Source organism: Aplysia californica, unplaced genomic scaffold (assembly GCF_000002075.1).
Source record: "Aplysia californica isolate F4 #8 unplaced genomic scaffold, AplCal3.0 scaffold00228, whole genome shotgun sequence".
NCBI classification, from domain to species: Eukaryota; Metazoa; Mollusca; class Gastropoda; order Aplysiida; family Aplysiidae; genus Aplysia; species Aplysia californica.
In genome coordinates, this window is record NW_004797498.1 from 357,501 (window position 1) to 380,096 (window position 22,596).

The window sequence follows — 22,596 nt, forward strand, 5'->3', positions numbered from 1 at the left end:
TATGGTTTGAGGGGGAAATCAGCAGGCATCACAGGAACCCCCCTTTACCATGTCAACAGTATCCTGACAGGGCGGTATCTGCAGGAGATCCTTCGATCTCTGGTCGTCCCAGTGCTGCAGCAGATTGGGCCACCTGCTGTCCTTCTGGACAACGCCATGCCGACAGGCCCGCGGCCATCAACGCCTTCGTGCAACAGGCGAGGATTAACCGCATGGTACGGCCAGCCAATAGTCCAGACCTCAATCCTATTGAAAAGTTGTGGGCTGAGCTTGATCGGAGAGTTCGGGAGAACCACCCTTTGCCCACCAACCAACAGCAGCCTCTTGGATGGCTGCAACAAGAATAAAACAACACTCCCCAGGCCTTTCTGGCACGCCTTATCAACTCTATGCGCCAGCGGTGCCTTGACTGTCTTGCCGTGAATGGTAGGCACACATGCTTCTGACAATTTCATTTACATTAACGAACTTAAACATTAAACAGGTCATTTTCTTTGATATTTCCGAGACTTTTTGAGACTCTTTCTTTTGTGATTTTCAACTTTCAGGGGGGGTCCCTTTTGAGCGCTGGGAATTACGCATTTCGGTTTCGATTCTGATGGAATTTCTTTTTTGTACTTATGGATTGATGAATTAAATGTACATCAAAGACGGAATAATTTGCTGAACTGATTTTTATTTTGTGTGCACTTTTGCAAGTGGTCCTTAACTTTTTGTGAAGACTATTAACTTCAACTACAGGCCCAATTTACTCTTTATTGTTAAGATGTGAATGCCCATCATAAATTTTGTTCAAGACAAGAATGAATACGTTCATTCAACTCCAGGACAAGACTTTGTTGGATTCCTTGTTTGTTTATGGGTTTAACGCCCCAGTCAACACTATTTGGTTATTTTAAGAGGCAGAACCTCCGAATTAAACATCTCTCTCCACTCCCGTGGGACCGAGCCAAATGTGTTGAGAGCCTTAAAAACTCCACAAAACGACCAGGGTTCAAGAACACCCAGTCAGGTATTCGAACCAGAGACATCAACTTTAAGGTCCAGCATGATACCGAGTTAACAGAGAGCGCAGACAAGACTGATTGTAAAGAAAAAGATTTTCGTTGTGTGAAAGGAATTGACAGTACCAGAAAATTTCTGTTTTGAAAAGTGGTAATGAAAAGAACAAGAAAGGAAAGGTGAGTCCTTTCTCACTGTTTGCTGAAAATACAGTCACACACGGAGAGCTCAAATATGTCGAGGTTTGACAAATATGATCGACACATCCATAATTCAGTTTAACCGACAACAAAAAATTTTAAGATATCAGATGTAGAATAGCAAATTGTACAAGCGATCCGTTATTTTGAGTTTTCCGTGTTGGGGTTATGTGCTCCACTGTACGCTATATTATTATGTTAAACCTAGTGCCACCTTTTTCTTATCATTAATAAATTAATTGATGAAACAGCCCAAAATTCCCTCATGTTGTCTAACAAATTTAATTTGTGGGAATTTATCATGTTACGGCTAAGGGAAGTTGCAACGCAGAGAATAAGGGCGGGGGGGGGGGGGGGGGGAGTATTTGAAATCCTTTCTAGTTAGTAGGAATTTCCTGTAGCACAAAGTCTACTGCATTTGGATCTAGTGTTCACACAAGACGAGCACTCTTATACGTAGCTCAACAGCCAGCTCTTCAGATCTCACATCAGCACAAACAGAACATACAGTTGGGCACGGATAACTCAAACATGTGGATTGACAACTGTGTTTGACACATCCATAATTCAGGTTAACTGATGACGAAAAATTAAACAGACATCACTATCAATAGATGAACGGCAAATTATATGAGCCATCTGTGATTTCAAGTTTTAACAACTGTGTCCAACTGTATATGCTTGAGAATTTATGTTGTATCTTTGTGTTTATTTGAAGGGCCACCTCTATGACAAATTGATGGCCGAGTGAAAGAATCCAATAAATGCCAAATTGCACAATGGCATGTGTCAGAATCTTGCAACCAACCATCAATATGCCAACAATGCAGGGTCTGATTTTTCATTTACAGCAGATTTCTTTTGTACATTGGCTGACATTTTTTAGCATTACTCACGAACTTAAACGGATTTAGTTTTAGTTTTAGTAGAGGTTTTACGGCGCTCGCAACTGCATAAGGTCATATGAGCGCCAGAAGATTAGAGATGTTACAAACATAAAAAAGAAGGGGAGATAAGGACGACAGATGTTTGATAGGAAAGAAGGAGCAAACCACACCTGACCACCCACACGGCCACAGTTGGTACCACAACTCTATATCAAACAAAATAGGAACACAAAAATGGTTCTGAGTTTTATGATTTTTATTAGTTTTTGCTTTTTTTCTAATACATATGTCAAGACGATAAACCCAGCCCTGAAGTGACTTGCTAGCATCCCAAATGTTTTGATTGATTTTTAATTTTTAAAATGTGTCAAATACCAAATGATAGCGTGACATTTTGCCACAGACAAAAAACATCTGAAATTCCCCTTTGCAATACTGAACAAAATTTTTGACACAAAGGATTTTCATTTGAATTAGAACTTGTCTATATCTTCTGGAAACTTCAAAGAAATAAAATAGAATACGATTGCTGTACATATAGAGGCATGTAGGCTGAAGACATTTCTACATGCCAAACCAAACTACACATGTCCCTCTTGCTCACTAAAACCCCACAGCTGTTAACTGACATTCTCGTCGTGTATCGTCTCCGCCATGAACAATTTGCCCAAGCTCTGAGAGGCGAACTCGCACACCTGTTTACAGTAGTTGTTCATCTGACCAGCAACCAGGGTGCAGTCCAGCCGCTGGGGCGCAGGCTGAGGCTTGAACATCTTGTTGAGGTCTTCCTCCGGAAGGGGTGGCTCCCCACGCTGTTTTCGCTGGAGGTTCTCTTGCTCCTGGGAGAAGGGAAACAAAATTCGTCGTGAATATTCAGCGTCTGCATCAATAAAATTTTTATAAACTAGAAGGTCAGCTGTTCAGACTCCGTTTGCTATGACCAAACCAAGCAATGTGTCACACCAAGACCTGTCAACCCCATGAGGACCAAAAACAGACCCCCCCCCCCAGTATTTTGGAAGAAAAAAAATGGAGCCACTATGCTAAAATAGAGATCTGATTTGACATTTTAAAAATCTCCTGTCAACTTTTTAGACAGACAAGTCCCTAAGAAAGGAGATGAAGGGCAGCAATGGACTTGGTTTTTTTTTTCTTAGGTTAATGTTTTACAGCGCTCGAAACTGTATAAGGTCATACGAGCATGCGGGACACACCTAACATTTTCAGTTGGTAGGAAATTTTGAATTCTGCTCGGGTGACGGCCGAAGCGTACTCTTATCGATTTTGGACCACCAAGGGATCTTTAACAAGCGCAACTTGCATGTGGGACCTCCGAGAGTTATCACCCATGTCCGAGAAGGCTAGGTGTAGATCTTTCCTACCAGAACATCAGGGGTGTTGCTGAAAGACAGCTGTAAGAAGGAGCCAAGAAGAAGCAGTGGAAAGGCTGCAGAAAAAGTCCGGAGCCCAGGGGAGGGGGCAAACGAGGTGAGGGCAGAAAATGGAGACGAAAGCAGACGACAGAATATTGTTAGAGATCAGGAAAGGAAGTGAAAGGAGACAATTTTAGAGAAGAAAATTTTTCCGTTGCTACCCCGATTCGAACCTGTGACCCTTGAATGAGAGGCGAACACCTTAACCTCTAGGCCACGAGAGCCCCCTCATGGACAAAGAAACATGTGAACTAAATAGATAATGAACACTTGCACTTAAATTTGTTGACTTCTCAGTTCTGGAGTGATCCACATGAAAAAAAAAAAAATCTTGCGCAAATCGAACCATTTTGTTCAGGGGCCGTGTCAAGAAAAATAACTATTCATATAAACAAGCACTTTGGAACACCATTGTTTCTTTCTTATTGAAATAAAAAAAACACTTGTGTACAACAAACTTCTTCTACGACTGGGGGGGGGGGGTCCAGAAGGCATACTTCCCTCTTTTTTGCTTCTTTTCTTACAAACAAGATTAAGTTCATAACTGACCTCTTTCTCTTGTTCACTGTCATTTTCCGAGATCTTTCAAACACCGCAAATGCATGAGCTCAGCCACAGTCATAGCAAGGTAAACTATCGGCAAGGCCTATTGTGAAGGCCTGCACAGTGTAGTGTAGTAGATCTACGCAGGCATCGGCCAGTTGCCATCACTTCGATATTTTATCTCTAAAAGCTTAACTCATCTTTGTTTATTTTCCTTAAGTAATTGCACAAAGTAAAAATTCGCTTTGAGTATTTTAGTAAAAAGCCATTGTCATTGCATCAATGGGATCGTTTCGGTCAACAAGCTCCATGGCAGCCACCATTTTTTCTTCCTCCAATTTTAAACATATTTGTATGCCGGATAGGATACGATCTTGACAGCATTGCCCTCATTGACTAAACTAAAAGGTCTACATCTAGACCTACATATGACAAAACAATTCGATGACAATATTTTCAAAGACATTTTAAACATGTTACTATGCTTCCATACTTGAATGCAAATACACTAGAAAGGGGGAATTCTAAACCAGTCTTGATATTCAATGAACTCAGTATGAAACCTGGCAAGCATTAGTGCTATTTTTTAACCATTGGCACAACAAATTTTTGAACAGCTTTACGATTTTTTCCAAGGAAAACCTAGGAAACATTGGACCTTTAAAATCATTGTACTTTCGATTTTTTCCAAGGAAATTCTTGCCGTGCATATATAGAAGTCTTAACAGCATCGCACATTATGCGTGTGACGTGAGAATAAGCAGTGGGTGTGTGTTTCCGCGCCAAGTTAATGGGTGAGAAGGACTTTAAGGACTATTATAATATAATAATATTTGCAAGACGAATGTATCACGCAATTCAGTTAAATTACGTTAGGGAAACTTTTTTAAACTTTTGACTTTAACGGATTTCTTCCACTCTCTCCTTTTATTATTGGGTTGGGTTTTTTCTTCTTCCCAAAGCAAGAAGGGTTTAAAAATCTGAAATTTGAGAAAACCTGAAACATTTACATCCCTGTGTTTAAAATGTGTTTGTTTAACTCTAGTCTACATAAATTTCAAAATGGTGACTGGAATGCCTCATGCTGATTAGGAAAATATTGTGAGTTACTACCAGCAAATGAAAAGAATGATGCCTACATTGCGGAGGGAGGGGGGGACTAAACAATTCTACATAACTATTGTAAGCTTGAGGTCGACACACGTACAGAAACCCAACACTTACCCTCTTCATAATGAACTGCTGCTTAGCTTGCTGTTGTCGGAAGTTATTCCTCTGGAAATTCAGATACTTGTTGGTGTCCATGGCAACATCATCCACACACTCCATGAGCTGACGCATGTTCTTCTCCAACATTGAACTGACATTTAAAAAATAACACAGTAAACATCATCAAATCCTCATGGAATATTATTCACCTTAGCAAACAAATAAAGTAAAATATCCCCCCGACAAAAACCAGAAACCGTAAAATATAAATGAGTGAAAGTTCTCTCAATCCACAAGGGGACAACTGGAAGAAGGTTGTTACATAACCGCTACTACCCCTCTCTGTGCAATCTATGAGTTCATGACCTCGGAAATATGTGTTCCATACACACAGTGATGTAACGTAAGGAAGTGTACATTACTATATCTTTTTTCATTCTTCCCCTTATCTCAAGGTCTAGAGAATGTAAGTTTCAATACTTCATGTTCTCAGTCACAAGAAAACCGTCTACAACAATGATTAGGCCCAAAGGGCACCAACAGACTTTATATAAATCTCATCCTGTGAGTTTGCTGACCTCGCCAACATCAAGACTCACACAATGAGAAAACATCATGTGCATGTCTTTGACTCAGCAGAAACTGATGCACATTTCCAATCCCACTGCCCTTTACACCCCCCCTTTCTCTCTCTCTCTCTCTCTCTCTCTCTCTCTCTCTCTCTCTCTCTCTCTCTCTCTCCCCCCCCCCCCCCCTCTCCTGTTTCCAGCGTCATGCATAACGTAAAGAATAAACAAACTGCTGACTTAGGGTCTATTGAAAACACATTTCAACTTGGAGACAAAATGTTGTTATTTCTAGCCTGTCCAAGTCGAGTGGAGAATGAAAGCCGTGACATCACCATTGAACAACAGAAAAAAACAAGTCGGTCATAATTATTAAAATTTTTGTAAAAAAGAAAAAGAAAAGAGAAGAGGAGGGCATACTGTGCAAACTATTGATTTTTTAACGGAAAACTCTAGCCCCGTCCTTAATACAAGACAAACTTAACATGGATTCAAGCCCCAAGCTAGACAACAGTAGCTCCTGTCAGAGAAAGGCAGACGTCTGACTTTTGGGTGGGTGATTTCAACTTCAAAAGATGGATGGGGACACCATCTGTCTCCAGAAAAACCGTTCATATTGCTATAATTCAAAATAAACACAACTGCCATCTTTGTTTACCTTTACAGGACATTATTTTGACTTTAAATTAAAAACTTCCACCCATGCATACATGGCATGATAAACCAATAATATAAAGAGAAACCCAATTGCTTGCCTTTTAAAGTCAAAGACATTATCTTTTTCTCATGTGGTAAGTTTTACTCTTAAATCTTATTTTGCAAATATAATCCATAATTATAGAATCAATATAAATCCTGGTTTTGAAGTACAATGGTTGGATTCTTTGGTAAGCAAGGAGACGGATGATAAAAAACACAATTTCCTGGTACAAAAATGTAAAATTGCAAGCTTTAAAAATCCGATGAAATGTTTACAATTCCTATGCTTGGATTACACTTTTATGACAAACATTACGACGATAAAGACATTTCACCTAAATAATTGATTGCTTTTTCTTACCTCCCTATAACCCAAAGTAAAGTTTAGGTTGAACGTTTTAGTCGCCTTTTTTCTGGCTACAAATATTTTAACACCAAAAACAGAGATGTGTATAGATCCACAGAAAAATTTTAATAAATTACAGACCATTACTTTTCTTGGGGCGAAAGAAAAAAACTACCAAAAAACACGCGAGCTACAGTTTTACTGGCATCATACAATGACGTTGCGGATTTGAAAGTTTACGTGAAAGAACGAACAAGTGCAGATTTCCCTCCAACCCCAAGACATAGGCCTATTGCCATCTGTATCAAAGTAAAGATCTTGATTGCAGAACATCTCGAACTATTGTTCCTATGGAACTGTTTTCCACAATCAGTAAAAGCAGTGCTACAATGGGCAATATAATATAGCTGACCTGCCACTCTGAGAAATGTAAAAATCAGGGAGATCTCAGGGAGAAAAAAATCAGGATCACTGACAAATCACCAAGGTGACTGCCAAGTTGACTTAAAACTTTTCCTGGGGTGTCCATAAATACATCCATGTTTATACCTGTATAATATGCCCCCCCCCCCCCCCCCGCCTCTCTCTCTCTTTGTGTGCATGTTTGTGTGTGTTTTATCATATTCTTTTAAAATCCAGAAGTATCACACCAAGCACTCCTGGTCCAGAACTACGACAAACCTTGTTTTGAAAGTAACAGCAGAACTCTTGAATAATTATTTGTATATATTTGCAATTGAAACATTTATCAGGCCATCATCAGAGAATTCTGAGTGGGAACAAAAGCGAAAGTAGATCTTGAGAGTGTCCCGAGTCGGAGTACCAAATTGATACTACTTCAGCCCTGAAAAATAACACCCATGGATGGATGTGAATTAGATGGATACGTAGGAAAAACAATTTTAGAGAGTCTCTATTCTTTTGCAAGAGCAGCACTCATACAGCCTAAGAATAGTCTTGGTCATTATGAGATACGCCATACAGTGCTTACACTTTCCGAGTGACAGTTCTCAAGTCATGCAACCTGAAAGCTTAGTTATCATGCTCTTGCGATGTGATGTGACCCGAACTAAAACAATTGCCTTGCTATTGTAGCAATGCCCACCGAGCGCGTTTTGTTCTGCCGATTTTTGGCCCCTGTGTTTCGTGGGACGCACTAACGCAAAGGTTGTTGTCTTCAACTCGCTCTCACGCCGCTTCTCGCGAATGGATATGAATGAAACTTGGCAGCCAATCAGAAAAGAGGTCAATCTTGTTGTATGCGGTTTGACAACTTTGTACCCATCCAAGAAGTAGTCGAAAACGTTTGCGAAAGTGGTTGATGTGGTGCGCTTTGAAGATTTTTCGGAGCTGTGATTTGTCAAACTGACTGATACGTTGTACACCATTTTTCATTATTCCCTTAAAATTTCATGCTTCTGTGTTTAGCGGTTTCCGTGTAATCTTTAAAAATGTGGGAATAACTAAGGGAAAAAGCGGCATTGCCATTTGCGCGTGCTGGGTGAACGACCAGCGGCTGGGAAATTTCCACTGAGTGACGTCATCAGCCATCAGTCGCCTCTGGCGCTACAAACGAGGCCCCGCTTAAGTGAACCGGAAAGGGGGGGAAGGATACTTGAAAACTAAACGGGGGTCTTGATAACTTGCGTTTTTGTTGCATTTTAGTCACAATACAATAGATGTAGTCATTTTTAATTGCCTGATTGCATGACAGAAGAATAGAAACAGAAAAGCAAAAATCTTGAGAAGTGGCATGGCATTGTGTTTGCGTTATGAAAGCCTATTCCCCCCTCTTGGGAAAGCACACACTTGGACTCGTCCTGTGTGCTCTGGAAAAGTGAGGCATTAAGATTGTTATTAAAGAGTATGGTACTTATTTAGTCCAGTCTGGGAAGATAGTCCCGTTTATACATTGTTATCGTTCACGCGTGCGCGCGCGCGCGTACATGTGCGTGTGTGCGTGAGAGAGAGAGAGAGAGAGAGAGAGAGAGAGAGAGAGAGAGAGAGAGAAAAAGAGAGAGAGAGAGAGAGAGGGGGGGGGGGAAGGTGTAATTATGTTACATTTATTGTATGAGTTGTAGCCTACACATGTGAAATATTCCCATGACTTGTAAACTATATTATCTGAACGCATCTTAATCTACCACACAATAGAACACTGTCCAACAATGGATATACACAGAGACGATCTTATTTTCTATAACAAAGTATGCATGCGTTTACCAGTAGAGAACTGGATTTATTAGACTAATAAATCCAGCTCTCTACTTACATTTTCGTGACAGATTGATCCAGAGCATTGCTTGGCAAGGAGGAACCTTTTATGTTGCCAAGTTTTATTCAAATATGACTTTGGGAGGACATATGACTGATAATCTTTGTAAATCTGTAAAGAACGCCACTTTTTTACCTGTTAATGTCTTTACAACTCAAAAAGTATGACAGATATTACAAATCTGACAGCATGACTAGATTCTGCATTAAAAAATGCACTAGACTGCCAAGTTTCATTTACATATTCCAAGAAATAGGCGAGCTATGACAAATATTGTCTCAAAACGCACCGAAAACCGCCACATTTTTACCTATAAACGTCTTCATAACTCAAAAAGTAGGATAGCTATGAAAAATCTGAAAGCAGGACTAGATTCTGCACTAGAAAATGTACTGGGTTGCCAAGTTTCTTTTAAATACTCCGAGAAATGAGCGAGTTATGACGAATATTGTCTCAAAACTCACCAAAGAACGTCCCATATTTTGGGTTTTTTTCATTATATAAAAGTGTATCAAAAATTAATTGATAAAAAAATCTGTAACTTTTTTGTTTATTGATGGAATTAAAAAATTCAAGAAGTTCCATGCTCTGTGAAGATACAACTACAAAATGCACCTATTTACAAACACTTTCTGGCAAAAAAAAAGGGTTTTCGTGGTCATTGCTAAATTATTAGGAACTTTTGGCTAATATGTGCTGGAAGCCCTTACCTTGTGCCTAGATCAAGTGAAGAGAATTTTTGTTCTTTCCTCGTCTTTTCTGCCAGTTCACACAGGAGAGCGTTGACCAGGTGGGAGTTTCTCAGCACAATGGGGATCTCTTCAAACATGCTGTCAAAGTTAATATTGTGCTTCGTCATGTTCTCCGGGCTGAAGTCATTTTCCTTGTAGAACTTCATCATTGCCGGCGTCAGGCGGTAGGCTTTCAGTGACAGAAATCCTTGGGTGGTGCGAAGAGGGTCTGATTGTCAACCAGGGGGAAAAAAATGGCAATAAGACATTCAGTCAATTAACACCAAAGTTTCTTAAATATCAATACAACAAGTAGCCTACAAAGTTAGAAGCAAAAGTTACAAGAGGGTAAGCAGAAAACAAAGTGCAACAATTATTACAAAGCATTTATTTTTCATTGAAAAGAAAAGTGTTTACTCGAGAGTGAAAATGACACCGAAAAAAAAAACAAGAATAAAAATATTATCCAACAGCAATAACCTACACCCACACACCCCCCCCCCCCCCAAAAAACCAAAACAAACAAACCCAAACAAACAAACAAAACAAAGAAAGAAAAGAGAAAGACGAAAAAAAAGAAAGGAATGAAAAGATGACAGAAACACAACCAGCTGGATTCTGGACTTGTTTAATGAATGCGACTTGGGGAAAAATAGCAAAACGACTCAACTCGCTTTTCAACAGCAGCATTGTTACCAAAGCATTTGCACTGCCTTCAAATTCCCAGTTCAGGCTGTACGTGTCCATACAAATGACACTTTATACATAGACTAGACCTGCATGTGAGCCTCAACCAGATTGTCTGAAAATTTTGCGCAACCCCCCCCCCCCCCAAAAAAAAAGCCTTTGTGGGTGTCATAAGGAAGGACATCCGAGTAAAGAGCGACCACCCCAAAAAACACAATAAAGAAGAGACCTAACCCTAACCCCAAAAAGAACCTGCAACGGGCCTCATGTAAAAAGGCCAAAACAAGTCCTAAATGAAAAAAAAAATTTAATTAAAAAAACACACTCCAAAACAAACAAAGAGCATAGATCTAGACTCTAGATCTATATGGCTTACATCTACATTGCTATAGGCTATAGGGTTTGATACAATAACACAATAGAATTGGAAATTAATCCTCCATATATAGATCTAGTAATCTAAATAAATCTAGATTCTAGATCTTGTAGAACAAGTGAATAGGAATAGGCCTTGAACTCGAAATCCGCATCCGATTCCGAACAGAGGGACTCAGCTGAGTCTAGATTCTAGATCTAGAGAGATCTAAATAAATAAATAATTCACGCACCTGATGAATTGCTTATTTTTACCAATATTAATATTACAGCACAACCTATGATAGGGTTTGACACAATAGAATTGGAATATGAATCCTCCATTGAGGTCTATAATGATCTATATAAATCTAGATCTAGATCTAGATCTAGATATATAGATTCTAATACAACAAGAGAGTCGGACTTGATGAATGAATCCACAAGATCTGAACAATTGAATTTAGTCAACCAACAAACGAAATTCAAAATGGCGCTCGAGCACGAAACTGAAAGTAGATAATTTAGGTTGTCGTCCTTTTTCGTATTCGCATTTCTACTTAGGTTCCGACAATTATGTCGGAAACGCCGACGTCGGCACAAAAACGAAAGTGCCGACGAAGCCGACGGGAGAAAGGGGGGTCGCTGGCAGTCGGCCAGGCTTCGCACTACGCACATTGACAGATACAGGCGGGCCTAGCGATAGCATCGGCCGGTTCGCGGGTCGGGTCGCGATTGTCGGATTTCAGACGATTGTCGGCAAACATGCAGGTCTAATAGACCTGCATGTAAGCCTCAACCAGATTGTCTGAAAATTTTGCGCACAATCCATTCCCCCCATTAGAGCTTTTGTGGGTGTCATAAAATAGCAGCAGTTGTAGGTTCATGATGGGGGGCATCGGCCCCTAAAGAACCTGCAATGGTCCTTCAGATTTTATGTAAAAAAGCCAGCAAGTCCAAAATGAAAAAAAACCCAAACCCCACCCTTAAACAAACAAGGAGCATAATGGCCTACAATGCTATAATAGGATTTGATACAATAACACAAAACAATTGGAACATATGAATCCTCCATATACTGTGATCTAGATAAATCTAGATCTAGTAGAACAAACAAGTGAATAGGAATGGGCCTTGAACTTCAACAAAATCTGCATCCGAACAGAGGGACTCAGCTGAGTCTAATCATTTATACACCTGATGAAATGTACTTGTACCAACATTAACTCACTTCAGACGGGTCACACAACAGTTGCGTGACCCCCGCCGCGACGCTCGCGACGGGTCTCACAAGCCCTGCGTGACCAACTTTGGAATTTTTTTTTCGCTCTACAAATCACGCACGGATCGCGAGACCCGCCTCGTACCCTTGTTTGGCCAAGCCTGAGCTACTTAGACTTCATTTCGTATCTCTGGGACCCATAGTTTTTAAGTTATTGAAGGTGAAGGACAGTGACCCCAACTGGGGTTGAACAGACCAGAACTCGCGCTTTGTTTTTTTCTATACAGCTGATAGTAATCCGACAGTCGCGTCGTAGTAACGGTCGAAGAAGTCGCATGAACAAGAATCACATAATTTCCCCGTTTTCTATACTTCTGTGCGTTTTACTAGTTCTAGTGTCTCAGAATATGATGGGTCTAATTGTTAGGATCCTGGATATGTACCCGAACACAGCCCGAGTCGTAGTTCTAGGGCTAGATCTAGCACTAGTACCGGTGTTGTTTTTCCCGCAACGAAATCACAATGTCGTGCCGTACATCTGTCTCATGTAATTCAGTGTATGGGTCTGAATCAATGCACAGACCAGCTTTATATTTTCACCAAACACTCGCACATGTATACAAATCAAACCAGAACACTTTGAACTTTTATTTTTGTTGTTGCAGTGAATTTCATTCTACTTGTCACGTCTCTGGAAATGTTTCGGAAAATCAAATTCATGCCAATTTTTAAAAAATCATACAAATTAAAGTATTAGACTTAGACAACTTTAGTTTTTTGTATTAGATAAAGCTTGAACTTTATTGTGTCAAAAAATGATTACAATAGGGTAATTCTGAGAGTTGTGGTGATTTATTGAAATACCCCCAAAAACGCCAGTCTTCAACGCTTGTGACTGGTGAAAGGGCCCAGTCGCAATTGAGTTAACATTACAGCACAACCTGTAATAGGGTTCGACACAATCCTCCATATAGTATATAGTCATCTATACAAATATAGATCAAGTAGAACAAATGAGTAGGCCTTGAATGAAATCCACATCCGAACAATCGGTCACCAAACGAAATTCAAAATGGTTGCTAGAGCACGAAACTGAAAGTAGATCTAATTTACGTTGTCGTCCTTTTTCGTATTTGTGTTTCTAGCCAGGTTCGACAATTATGTCGGAAACGCCGATGTCGGCACAAAATGAAAGTGCAGACAAAGCTGACCGGAGAAAAATGGGGCGCTGGCGATTGGTCAGACCTAGCACATTGACTAGGCCTTATACAGGTGGGTCTAGCAATAGCATCCGCCAGGTTGCGGGTTGGGTCACGAATGTCTGATTACAGGCGTTTGTCGGCAAATTTGCAGGTCTATATACATATTTTGCTCATTTCATTCAAGTGGAAGTGGAATGGATATCCTGCTGTGGCAGAGAAAGTTCTTGTCAGTTAAGTGGTAGCTTGCACTGATGCTTCCCAGGAAGCAAAAAGAGATATGAGCCAATTAAATACAATTTTGTAATGGAATCCTTCAACCAGAGGTGACCCTTTTAACATGTCTTATTTGGTCCTACCAAAAGTACAACACAAAAACACAAATTTCTCACCGTAAATAAGCACAACAGACTCTTCAATGGAGTGCTGATAATTGAACTGTGAGTCCAACAGAGCTCTATTGATAAAAGAACCAAAATATGTACTTTGGTACCAGCCTACATGGAGATGGTCAACATTCACATGCCGCAAGTTTCTCATCATTTCCATCTGGTACTGCACAGAAACTGAAAATGGAAAAAAAAATGGGGAGGGGGAAGCAATATAATTATTTTGTAAACTATATGAGAATGGTAAGATGATAACAAGGAAATTTCGCAGGATAACCCAAAACACAGGGTGTCTCTCGCTAGGCGCACCATGGGGAAAATACACTAGGCCTATACAATGGCACCAAAGTGCGCAGATATTGAACTGCTCAACAAAGTCAGACCAACACACATTGAGGACGTCAAAATGTTGTCAACACAAGAAAAGGTCGAAATTGTAATTTTGGTAAGCAATTTAAGCCAACGAGATGCTGAAGATGAATTCAATCGTCGGCACACGACACCCAGACAAGCTGCCCATCTCCCACACCACGGTAGGGACAAAATGCCAAACGAACAAACACTGATCCATTGCCTGATAACTTACAGGCTGACATTTTGGCATGATTTTAGACCAGCTCAACCAGTTCACTACGCCGCCAGATAGCTCGAGAGGTGGACACAAGTAAGATACCATCCATTGCCAGCTACTTAGAATCATTTCTATCCATACAAATTTCAACCTGTCCAGAGACTCCGCGAGGATGATTCGACCCAGCGTATGGCGTTTTGCGAAAGGGCTTTGTCTAAGTTTGATGAGAATGCAGACTTTGGCAAATCAATTCTCCTTTCCGATGAATCCATTTTCTACGTCACTTGTGATCGTAATCGTCAGAACAACCGATTCTGGTCACATCAAAAGAGCATTCTTCATCAATTTCTAAACCAGTGAATGGTTAAAATATCTTCTAAGCAACAAAAGACGGAAATTTAAATTTACACAAATCTTCATGCTACCTTCACCAGGACCCACATGAAAGGGTCATAATATATTGAAATTAAAATATTATATATATTGTGCATCACCTGGACATTTTTGTTTTTATCTTACTAAATCTGTATCAATACAGAAAATTATGACTGTGAAAACAGTTGTGACAGCAAAAAAATTTTAAAGGCTGCCTTCATTGCTAACTGTACATCAAACAACCCTTTACCTTCAGTTGTTGTTTTTTTAAATTGTGTATCATTTGAATGCCATGTTGTCATCCCAAAATATCAAAATAACATACAAGGAACAACAATGATAAGGGGTCAACTAAAAAAAGCATGGGCCTCAACCTAGCCATGCCCCAACCTGTTACAGGTCAAGGGAAGAAAAATAGTCAATTTCAGAAACTGGAAACATGAAATGTAAAGGACAGTACCATTTAACTCCAATCAAGCAATGAATTTTAAAAAAGAGCTTATACTGCAGCTTTGAAAACAATTCTAACATCATAATTAGTTCAATTCTAGGTGATCGAAACGCATGCACCACATAAATTTCTGTTTCTGAATCAATATTACCCCAACACTGGTTCCCATCTACCATACAATTACAAGGTGGATCATGAAGCACCTTTCCCAAATTCACACCACCAACCTGTTTCAAAGTCCTCATCCTCGCTGTGCTTGGGAAATGGAAAGCAGTTGGTAATCTCCAATCTGTTATCAACTACCAAACCAAGCAGAACACCTTGAACTAAATCTGTGCCCCCAGCTCCCTCTTCTTGGCTGTGCTTGATCAGTTTCAGCACCACCTGATAAAAAGATATGTAGAGATGATGTCAGTCAAGTCCTGGAAAATAAAACATCACATTACCCCTTTGAATGCTAATTTTCTCCAGATGAGAATGTATCCCAGGTCAGGTCCTGTGAATTTGCACCGAGTGCTTTATTCTATTACAGTGGAACTCAGATTCAACAAAGATGTCGGGCCTGGCCTTCAATTTAGTTGAAACAGAGTGTTCGTTTTATAGCAAACACGAGGTTTTTGTAAGGTAATTGCAGACACCGAGCAAGTAATGTATAATATATTCGACTTTCTCAATCAAAAGTAGTTTGGTTTCAAATGAGAGGCATTTTCGTGATGGTAGCGTCAATTGTCACCGAGTTACGCGGTGGCAATTGACAATAATTAACAGCAACGTCAATTGCCACCGAGTGAAGCGGTTGCAAGTCTGAAAACAACACTATCTTTAGCTTTCCATTTATAATGTGTGTCTAATGAATGGGTCAATTTGTTCTCTACTAGGGATCTAATTTCATTGGATGAGCATCTAGTCTAGAGCTGCGGTACCAACTTGGCGTGTTCTCAATGAGACGTAGGCCTAGATTAGATCTAGATCTAGGCTAGCCTTAGCCTACACTTAGAACCAACAAAGGAAATTCCAGAAGTAGAAGGTCACAAACGCACACAAGCACACAAACTCAAGCAGAAATTCATTTTATATCGGGGAACATAAATCAGGGGGACGGGGGTCAGGAAAAGACAGACACACACACACACACACGGACAGAGGCGAACGCACAACACCGAGCACTCGAGCACAATAGGCTAGACCAACTCACCAACGCAATCTTGAGCTCCAATTTACTCGGTGGCAATTGACGCTGCTGTTCATTTTTGTCAATTGCCACTGCGTCACTCGGTGGCAATTGACACTACCTTTCGTGATACCAAAGAATTGCTGAAAAATTCCAGGGGAAGAGGCTAGCCGTACTTAATGGCGGCTAGACTGGCAGTACTTAAGTACGGCTAGACAGCTGGGCTAGCCGTACTTATTCTTAATATGATGGCTAGACTGACCATTAAATAAAATAGGCCTACTGAATTGTAAATATAAATTTTTAGTTTGCAGTACCTAAAGTATTTGTATTTGAGACTAAACCAGGTGCCTTAATGACAGTGCGTGTATTTTAAACCTCCTGTTTTCTAATGTTAATAGAGGGCCTAAGATAAATACGGCTAGACTGCCAGTACGGCTAGACTTCTTGGCTAGCCGTACTTAAGTACGGGTAGACAGCCAGGCTAGCCGTACTTAAGGACGGCTAGACTGTCAGGCTAGCCGTACTTAATATTGATGGCTGATTTGTAAATGAAATTTTTTGTTTGCAATGCCTAAAGTATTTGTATTTAGACAAAACTAAAAGGTGCCTTACTGACTTGCATGTATTTGAACCTGAATAATTACTAGATCTAGATCTAATGAGACCTGTGTACTTAAGAGGTTTGAGTCGATAGGGCCAAACCTAGATCTAAGTACGGCTAGACTCTCAGGCTAGCCATACTTAATTACGGCTAGCCACTTCGAATTCCAGGAAAATGCACTGAACTCTACAAAGCATACACTGTGCAAAGGAGCCGATTTGTTCAACTTCAAATGCACGCCGACGCGTGTGTCATCTATTACCTATAACGTATTGTTTGCCAAACGAGTTATGTTGCTGGGTAGAGCCTAGCATATGGCAACGTTTTGATTCCACAGGTCAGTGTGCAATTCATTACGTCTATGTCAAGACAAAATGGCCCCCCTGAAACCCCCCGCCTTATTTTTATTAGGTAAGGGGGGCAAGCCCCCCTGAAATCCCCCTACTCTTGGGGCCAAAACTCGTGAATAACAATCGCGGGGTGGGAACTACCGAAAAAGCGCCAGGTTAGGGTTAGCCTCTTTCAACTAAAAACCCTCCACTCTCCACGCCCCGTTCACACCTTATACACACATAAACACACAACATGCACACTCACACACACACAGGCCACTACATTCACAATTATCATCAACAAATCTTGAGAACAATTACCCTAGATTCTAGAATCTAGATCTAGATTAGATCTATTTGTACTGACTGTTCTGCCGTCGTAAGGGAAAACGATGAATGGTCAAAATATTTCGATTAAAATTTTTTTTTTTACATATTTCATAGAATATTTAATTCTGCATCTGATGGTGTAAATTTTTTTGTCATATCCTAATCCGTTGTTGCATAATTGAGAGTTCGTCGTTTTTCCCTTACACTGGCGAGCTCCGAGCCAGAGCTCAGTGTAAGGGAGAACGACGAATGGTCGATCGGTCAAGGATCACTGCTCATTCTGTGTTGTCCCCTGGTCTCTGCCGTTGGGCAAATTCTGCATGGGCGACGAATGACAATTGGTCACTGTTGCGTCAGTACAAACATACTAGGTTTTTTTGCAACGGAGTGTCTTCGTACATGGTAACCGGGCACGTAGCCTCAGGGTCTACGTACACGGTAACCGGGCACGTAGCCTCAGGGTCTACGTACACGGTAACTGGCAACCGGGCGTGAAGTCTCACTCAATGTCACATACACGGTAACCGAGTGAGTAGCCTCAATATCTACGTACACGGTAACCGGCAACCTCTCATTATCTAAGAACACGGTAACCGGGTATTTAGTTTCGTGGGGTGTGTGTGTGTGTGTGTGTGTGTGTGTGTGTGTGTGTGTGTGTGTGTGGAGCTTGAGCTAGGTGCACAGTAACTGCTTTGCTCCCTTCAAGACCTTGACCTTTTCCCTTTTTTTTTCTTTTTCACTCCGCTTTTTGGGGTTGTGAGTGGGCGGAATGTGATCCCAATCTACCCCCTGTCATCTTTCCTTAGGGAGAGCAAAATGCAGTGACACTGAAAACCTACGAATCTGGAACAGAAAGCTAAAATATTGATGTTTACAAAACATGTAATAATATCACAAGAGGGAGAGAACGAGACTCTTAATTGTTCGGCATGCTAGATTGAATTAACTTATCTTTTACGGTTGGCATGGTCTAAAGTCATCATAAAAAGCTTTGCAATTATTTAGTCACGATGCCAACATATATTCTTAAAGATCCAAAGTTGTGATACCATGCTATAAATAAAATGGACTCATCCCGACACCCCTTTTCCGCAAAATCGTAATATATACACCAAAATTCTAATTATATTTTAAAAAATAACTACGAAATGGGTAGTAAATCTGACTGCACTGATTTCTACACCTAAAAACACATTGGGTAGCCAAGTTTCTAACACTCCGATTAGTTACCGAGATATCGTCGATTTTCTTACAGAATCTGCTACTGCGTGGTCCACTTTTTAGGAGTATTTTCCTATGGGTCATCCATATTTTGCCGACCTTTACAACCCCATAACTTTTTTAAATTTATGAACCGATTCTTAAAATTCAAGAAGCATAATTCTTAGAATTGAAAATTCTTTCTTAGAGGTACCAAATAAACAAGGACGGCACTATTTCTCCGAACGTTCGGGAAAATAAAGCTGGGCACTATTTCTCCGAACACTCTGAAATCACACCCTTTCCCGCATATTTCGGATAATAAAAATAAAATATAGATCTATAATTATATTATAGGACTACCAAAGATTGTTCGTATACAATATGGTTCAATCAGTCCAAAAAATGTCCGTATTTATATAAAGAAATGCTACAGTTCCAAACAGTTTTTCGCTACAGATATGACGTGTGGCCTATGAAGGGTGCTGCTCTTAAACTTAATGTGTTGCGTTCACTCGTGAGCTGTCTAGATCTAGATCTATGGAGGGTTATTGATAACGACACATAGAGCTAGCATCTGCGTTTGTCGAGGCCGCGACCAATCAATCGTGGCTCGATTTTTCGGTCCCCGAAAAAGTCCAAAAAAAAAAAAAGAAAATGAACCTCTTTACTTTTGAAAGAAAGTTCACTTAGCTTCACTTCGTCTCTTTCTCACTTGTTGTCACCACGTTGATTTGTTGAATACGTTACAGTTACATACGATTTGTATTGCTGTTTCTCTTTTATTTTTCGTTTATTTTTCCCTCTTTGTGGTGTTATATTTTGTTGGTGTGTATTTTTTTTTCTTGATGTGTTGTTTTTCTATTAATTTTTGTTGTTGCTGAAAATGGGGGGGTGGTTGTATAGTGTAACGTCATTTAATTTGATGTTCCTACAAAAGGTATTGTGTAACGTCATGTAATTTGATGTTTATACCTTCATTAGATTCTAAATATATATACCTGTATAGATTTAAATGTGCTATGTTAGAGCCTTCCACCAAAACCAATGACATGTACTGACACTGGCAGGCCCCCTGTGTGTGATTCCATAATATCCATGCAATATCCTGTACTTTTTTTTTTACAAATTACGCACATTATATATAGCAAACACCTAACTTTATACGTAAAATAGCTAGTTTGTAGTATACGTCTTATTTTTATTTGTAGTAACCAGTACACAGTCATGACTACTGTCAATAATGCGTCACAACTGACCATCACCTACGCCCATAAACGTTCACGAGTGTTAAGGAGAACGACGAACCGTACCATTCGTCATTTTCCCTTACACCACAAGGCTCACCTGCGGGTGCCCAGTGTAAGGGAGAACGACGAATGTCGAATAACTTTGCTACTTTGTCTACGTACACGGTAGCCGGGCACCTAGTCTCAGTATCTACGTACACGGTAACCAGGCACCTAGTCTCAGCATCTACGTACACGGTAACCGGGAACCTAGTCTCAGTATCTACCTACACAGTAACCAGAATGAAAATAAATCAATATTTGTCCTGTGCTGTCACTTGCTGAAAAAAAAGAAAGTTATAACAAGCGTCTTGTCGGGCTCGCCATCGTGACCAGTCAGTGAACCTGTTCGGGCGCATCACATTGTGAGTACCGGTTGGGAGTCACCAAAGTTCATTCAAAGTCTGTGAGCTGCGAAGTATCTAACGGCTCCAGAATGGGGGGGATTATTTATTTTTTTATTGGGAGGGGTGGGGATGAAAGACATGCCGTTAAACGTAGAAAAGACGCATCTTTCTGATTGGCTGCTAATTTTAGTACTGTGATGTCATCACTCCCTGGGATACCCACATGGAACTGGAACGACGTGTTACATTTCGGATTTCCTAGATCTAGATATATTAGATCTAGAAATCTAGATTCTATATATAGATAGTAGATTTCTCTAGGCCTACTTGGACATGATGGAAGACCGCACGAAAATTGCCGTAAAGACGCAGGAGGATTAGATCTAGATCTAGATATCTAAATATAGATCTACCATCCCCCCCCCCCCTGCATTTTTAATCACTAATATATATATTTTAAAAAAAACAAAACCCAACAACTTCAAAGCAGCTCTACAAATTAGGCCTATAATTTATGGGACTGTTGGTCAGTCGGGAGGAGGAGAAGAGAAAAAAAAACAACTGTCCTGGACCGGGATCGAACTGCTCCAAAAATCAGTGCACGACTTCCGACGCAGACGCGCTGTCTATTCAGCCATCAGAACTTCCGAGAGAACAGTGTAGATTAAGCACCATATACATAGACACTTCCATCTTTGGTGCCATGCAGTTGGCTATACTTAGATGTAGTCACGTGATCGGAGGGGTATCCTGGTCTGACAAGATGGGCGCCTTCTAAAAATAGTTTGCGTCCTTTCTACGTTTTAATCGCATGTGGATGAAGGCAACTGTAGCCTACTAAAAGCGTACAATTTTGTCTGTGGGCAGTGGAGAGAGAGAGAGAGTAGCGCGAGAACTTCCGGGCAAAACAAAACGGCGACCCGCGTAGTTCGGCTCGATTCGAAAAGTTAAATAGCCGAAGCATCTTTGTAGACAACCAAATTAATTTACTTTTGTGTTTTAACATCAGTTTTTAACTTTCTTTTGGTCAATTTGATCGTCCACACCGATAGACATTATTCAGAAAGAGACAGAGAGAGAGAAGAGGGGAGGAGTTGATCTTGCGAGAACTTCCGGGCGGGTGAGAATAGCTGAATAGCCACTTTCTTCAACTATTCTCACCCCGGATGAGAATAGAGGTGGCCTACTGAAATACTCCAACGCTTGTGACTGGTGAAAGGGCCCAGTAGTAAGTGAGTTAAAAGAGTGAAAAATAGAACAGTTATAAAGTGAAAACATTTTTTGCCTCTCCTGAAAAATTTGCCTCGCAACCTGCGCAGGACCATTCGTCGTTTTCCCTTACGACGGCAGTGTTGGTGGACAGCGACAGGGAGGACTTCCGTAACGAGCGACCACTATGAGACAGAGCAGATTTGAGGGCTAGGGGTAGGGTTAGGGTTAGGGTTAGGGGTAGGGTTAGGCCTCTTCTTTATTGTGTTTGATGGGGTGGTCGCTCGTTACGGAGGAAGTCCTTCCCAGTGATAGGACAGTCGGCATCATCAACATTGACATATGCCATGATCATGATAATTGATATGGTGGGAAATCATATTGTGCTGACGATTTCCTTACACAATATCTTTTGCCAAATAAAAAATAATAAGCCGCTTCACTACAATCCATGACATTACAATCTAATAAAGAAAAATATCGTACCAAACCATCAATTTGCACAATTTGGACCATCGAGTCCATCCCACGTTTCGACGCCATTTTTATTTTTCTGAATGAACGACAAAAGTAGGCTTGGCCCGGAAGTGATTCTATTTTAGGTGGGCTGATACAAATTTAGGCCTACAGCACAAACATAACGGTCCAATATAAATGTGTCAGATTTTTCAATATCTTGGCCTTTCAAGTTACTTTCAACTAGAGATCTAGATTTTCTAGATCTAGATCTAGAATTATTATACCGAGTTTTTTCTTTCCCTTATTTTATAAATTGATAAATGAATGAGTGAATGAATAAGTAAAGAGATAATGAATGAGTAGTAAATGAAAAAGTAAATTATAAAAAAACAGTTCAGCCTACTGTACAATAAATTGACGAAGGAAAGAAGGCAGAGCCTGTCTATTTTAACTATTAGGCTAACTGCTTTACTTCCCCGCATCGCAACCAGCGCTGGCAGTGCGGACGACTTAACC

At 40.4% G+C, this 22,596-nt stretch overlaps 1 protein-coding gene across 1 annotated transcript; it reads right to left on the reverse strand.

The window, feature by feature from the left end:
* Positions 1 to 2,327: 2,327 nt before the first annotated feature.
* Positions 2,328 to 22,239, reverse strand: LOC101857410 (eukaryotic translation initiation factor 3 subunit H-B; the record flags this gene model as incomplete). Its single annotated transcript, XM_005099869.3, has 6 exons — positions 2,328 to 2,928; positions 5,290 to 5,425; positions 9,871 to 10,120; positions 13,746 to 13,919; positions 15,367 to 15,523; positions 22,108 to 22,239. Coding segments are annotated over 6 exons (1,068 nt in total), but the record flags the coding sequence as incomplete, so codon positions are not given.
* Between the last annotated feature and the right edge of the window lie 357 nt (positions 22,240 to 22,596).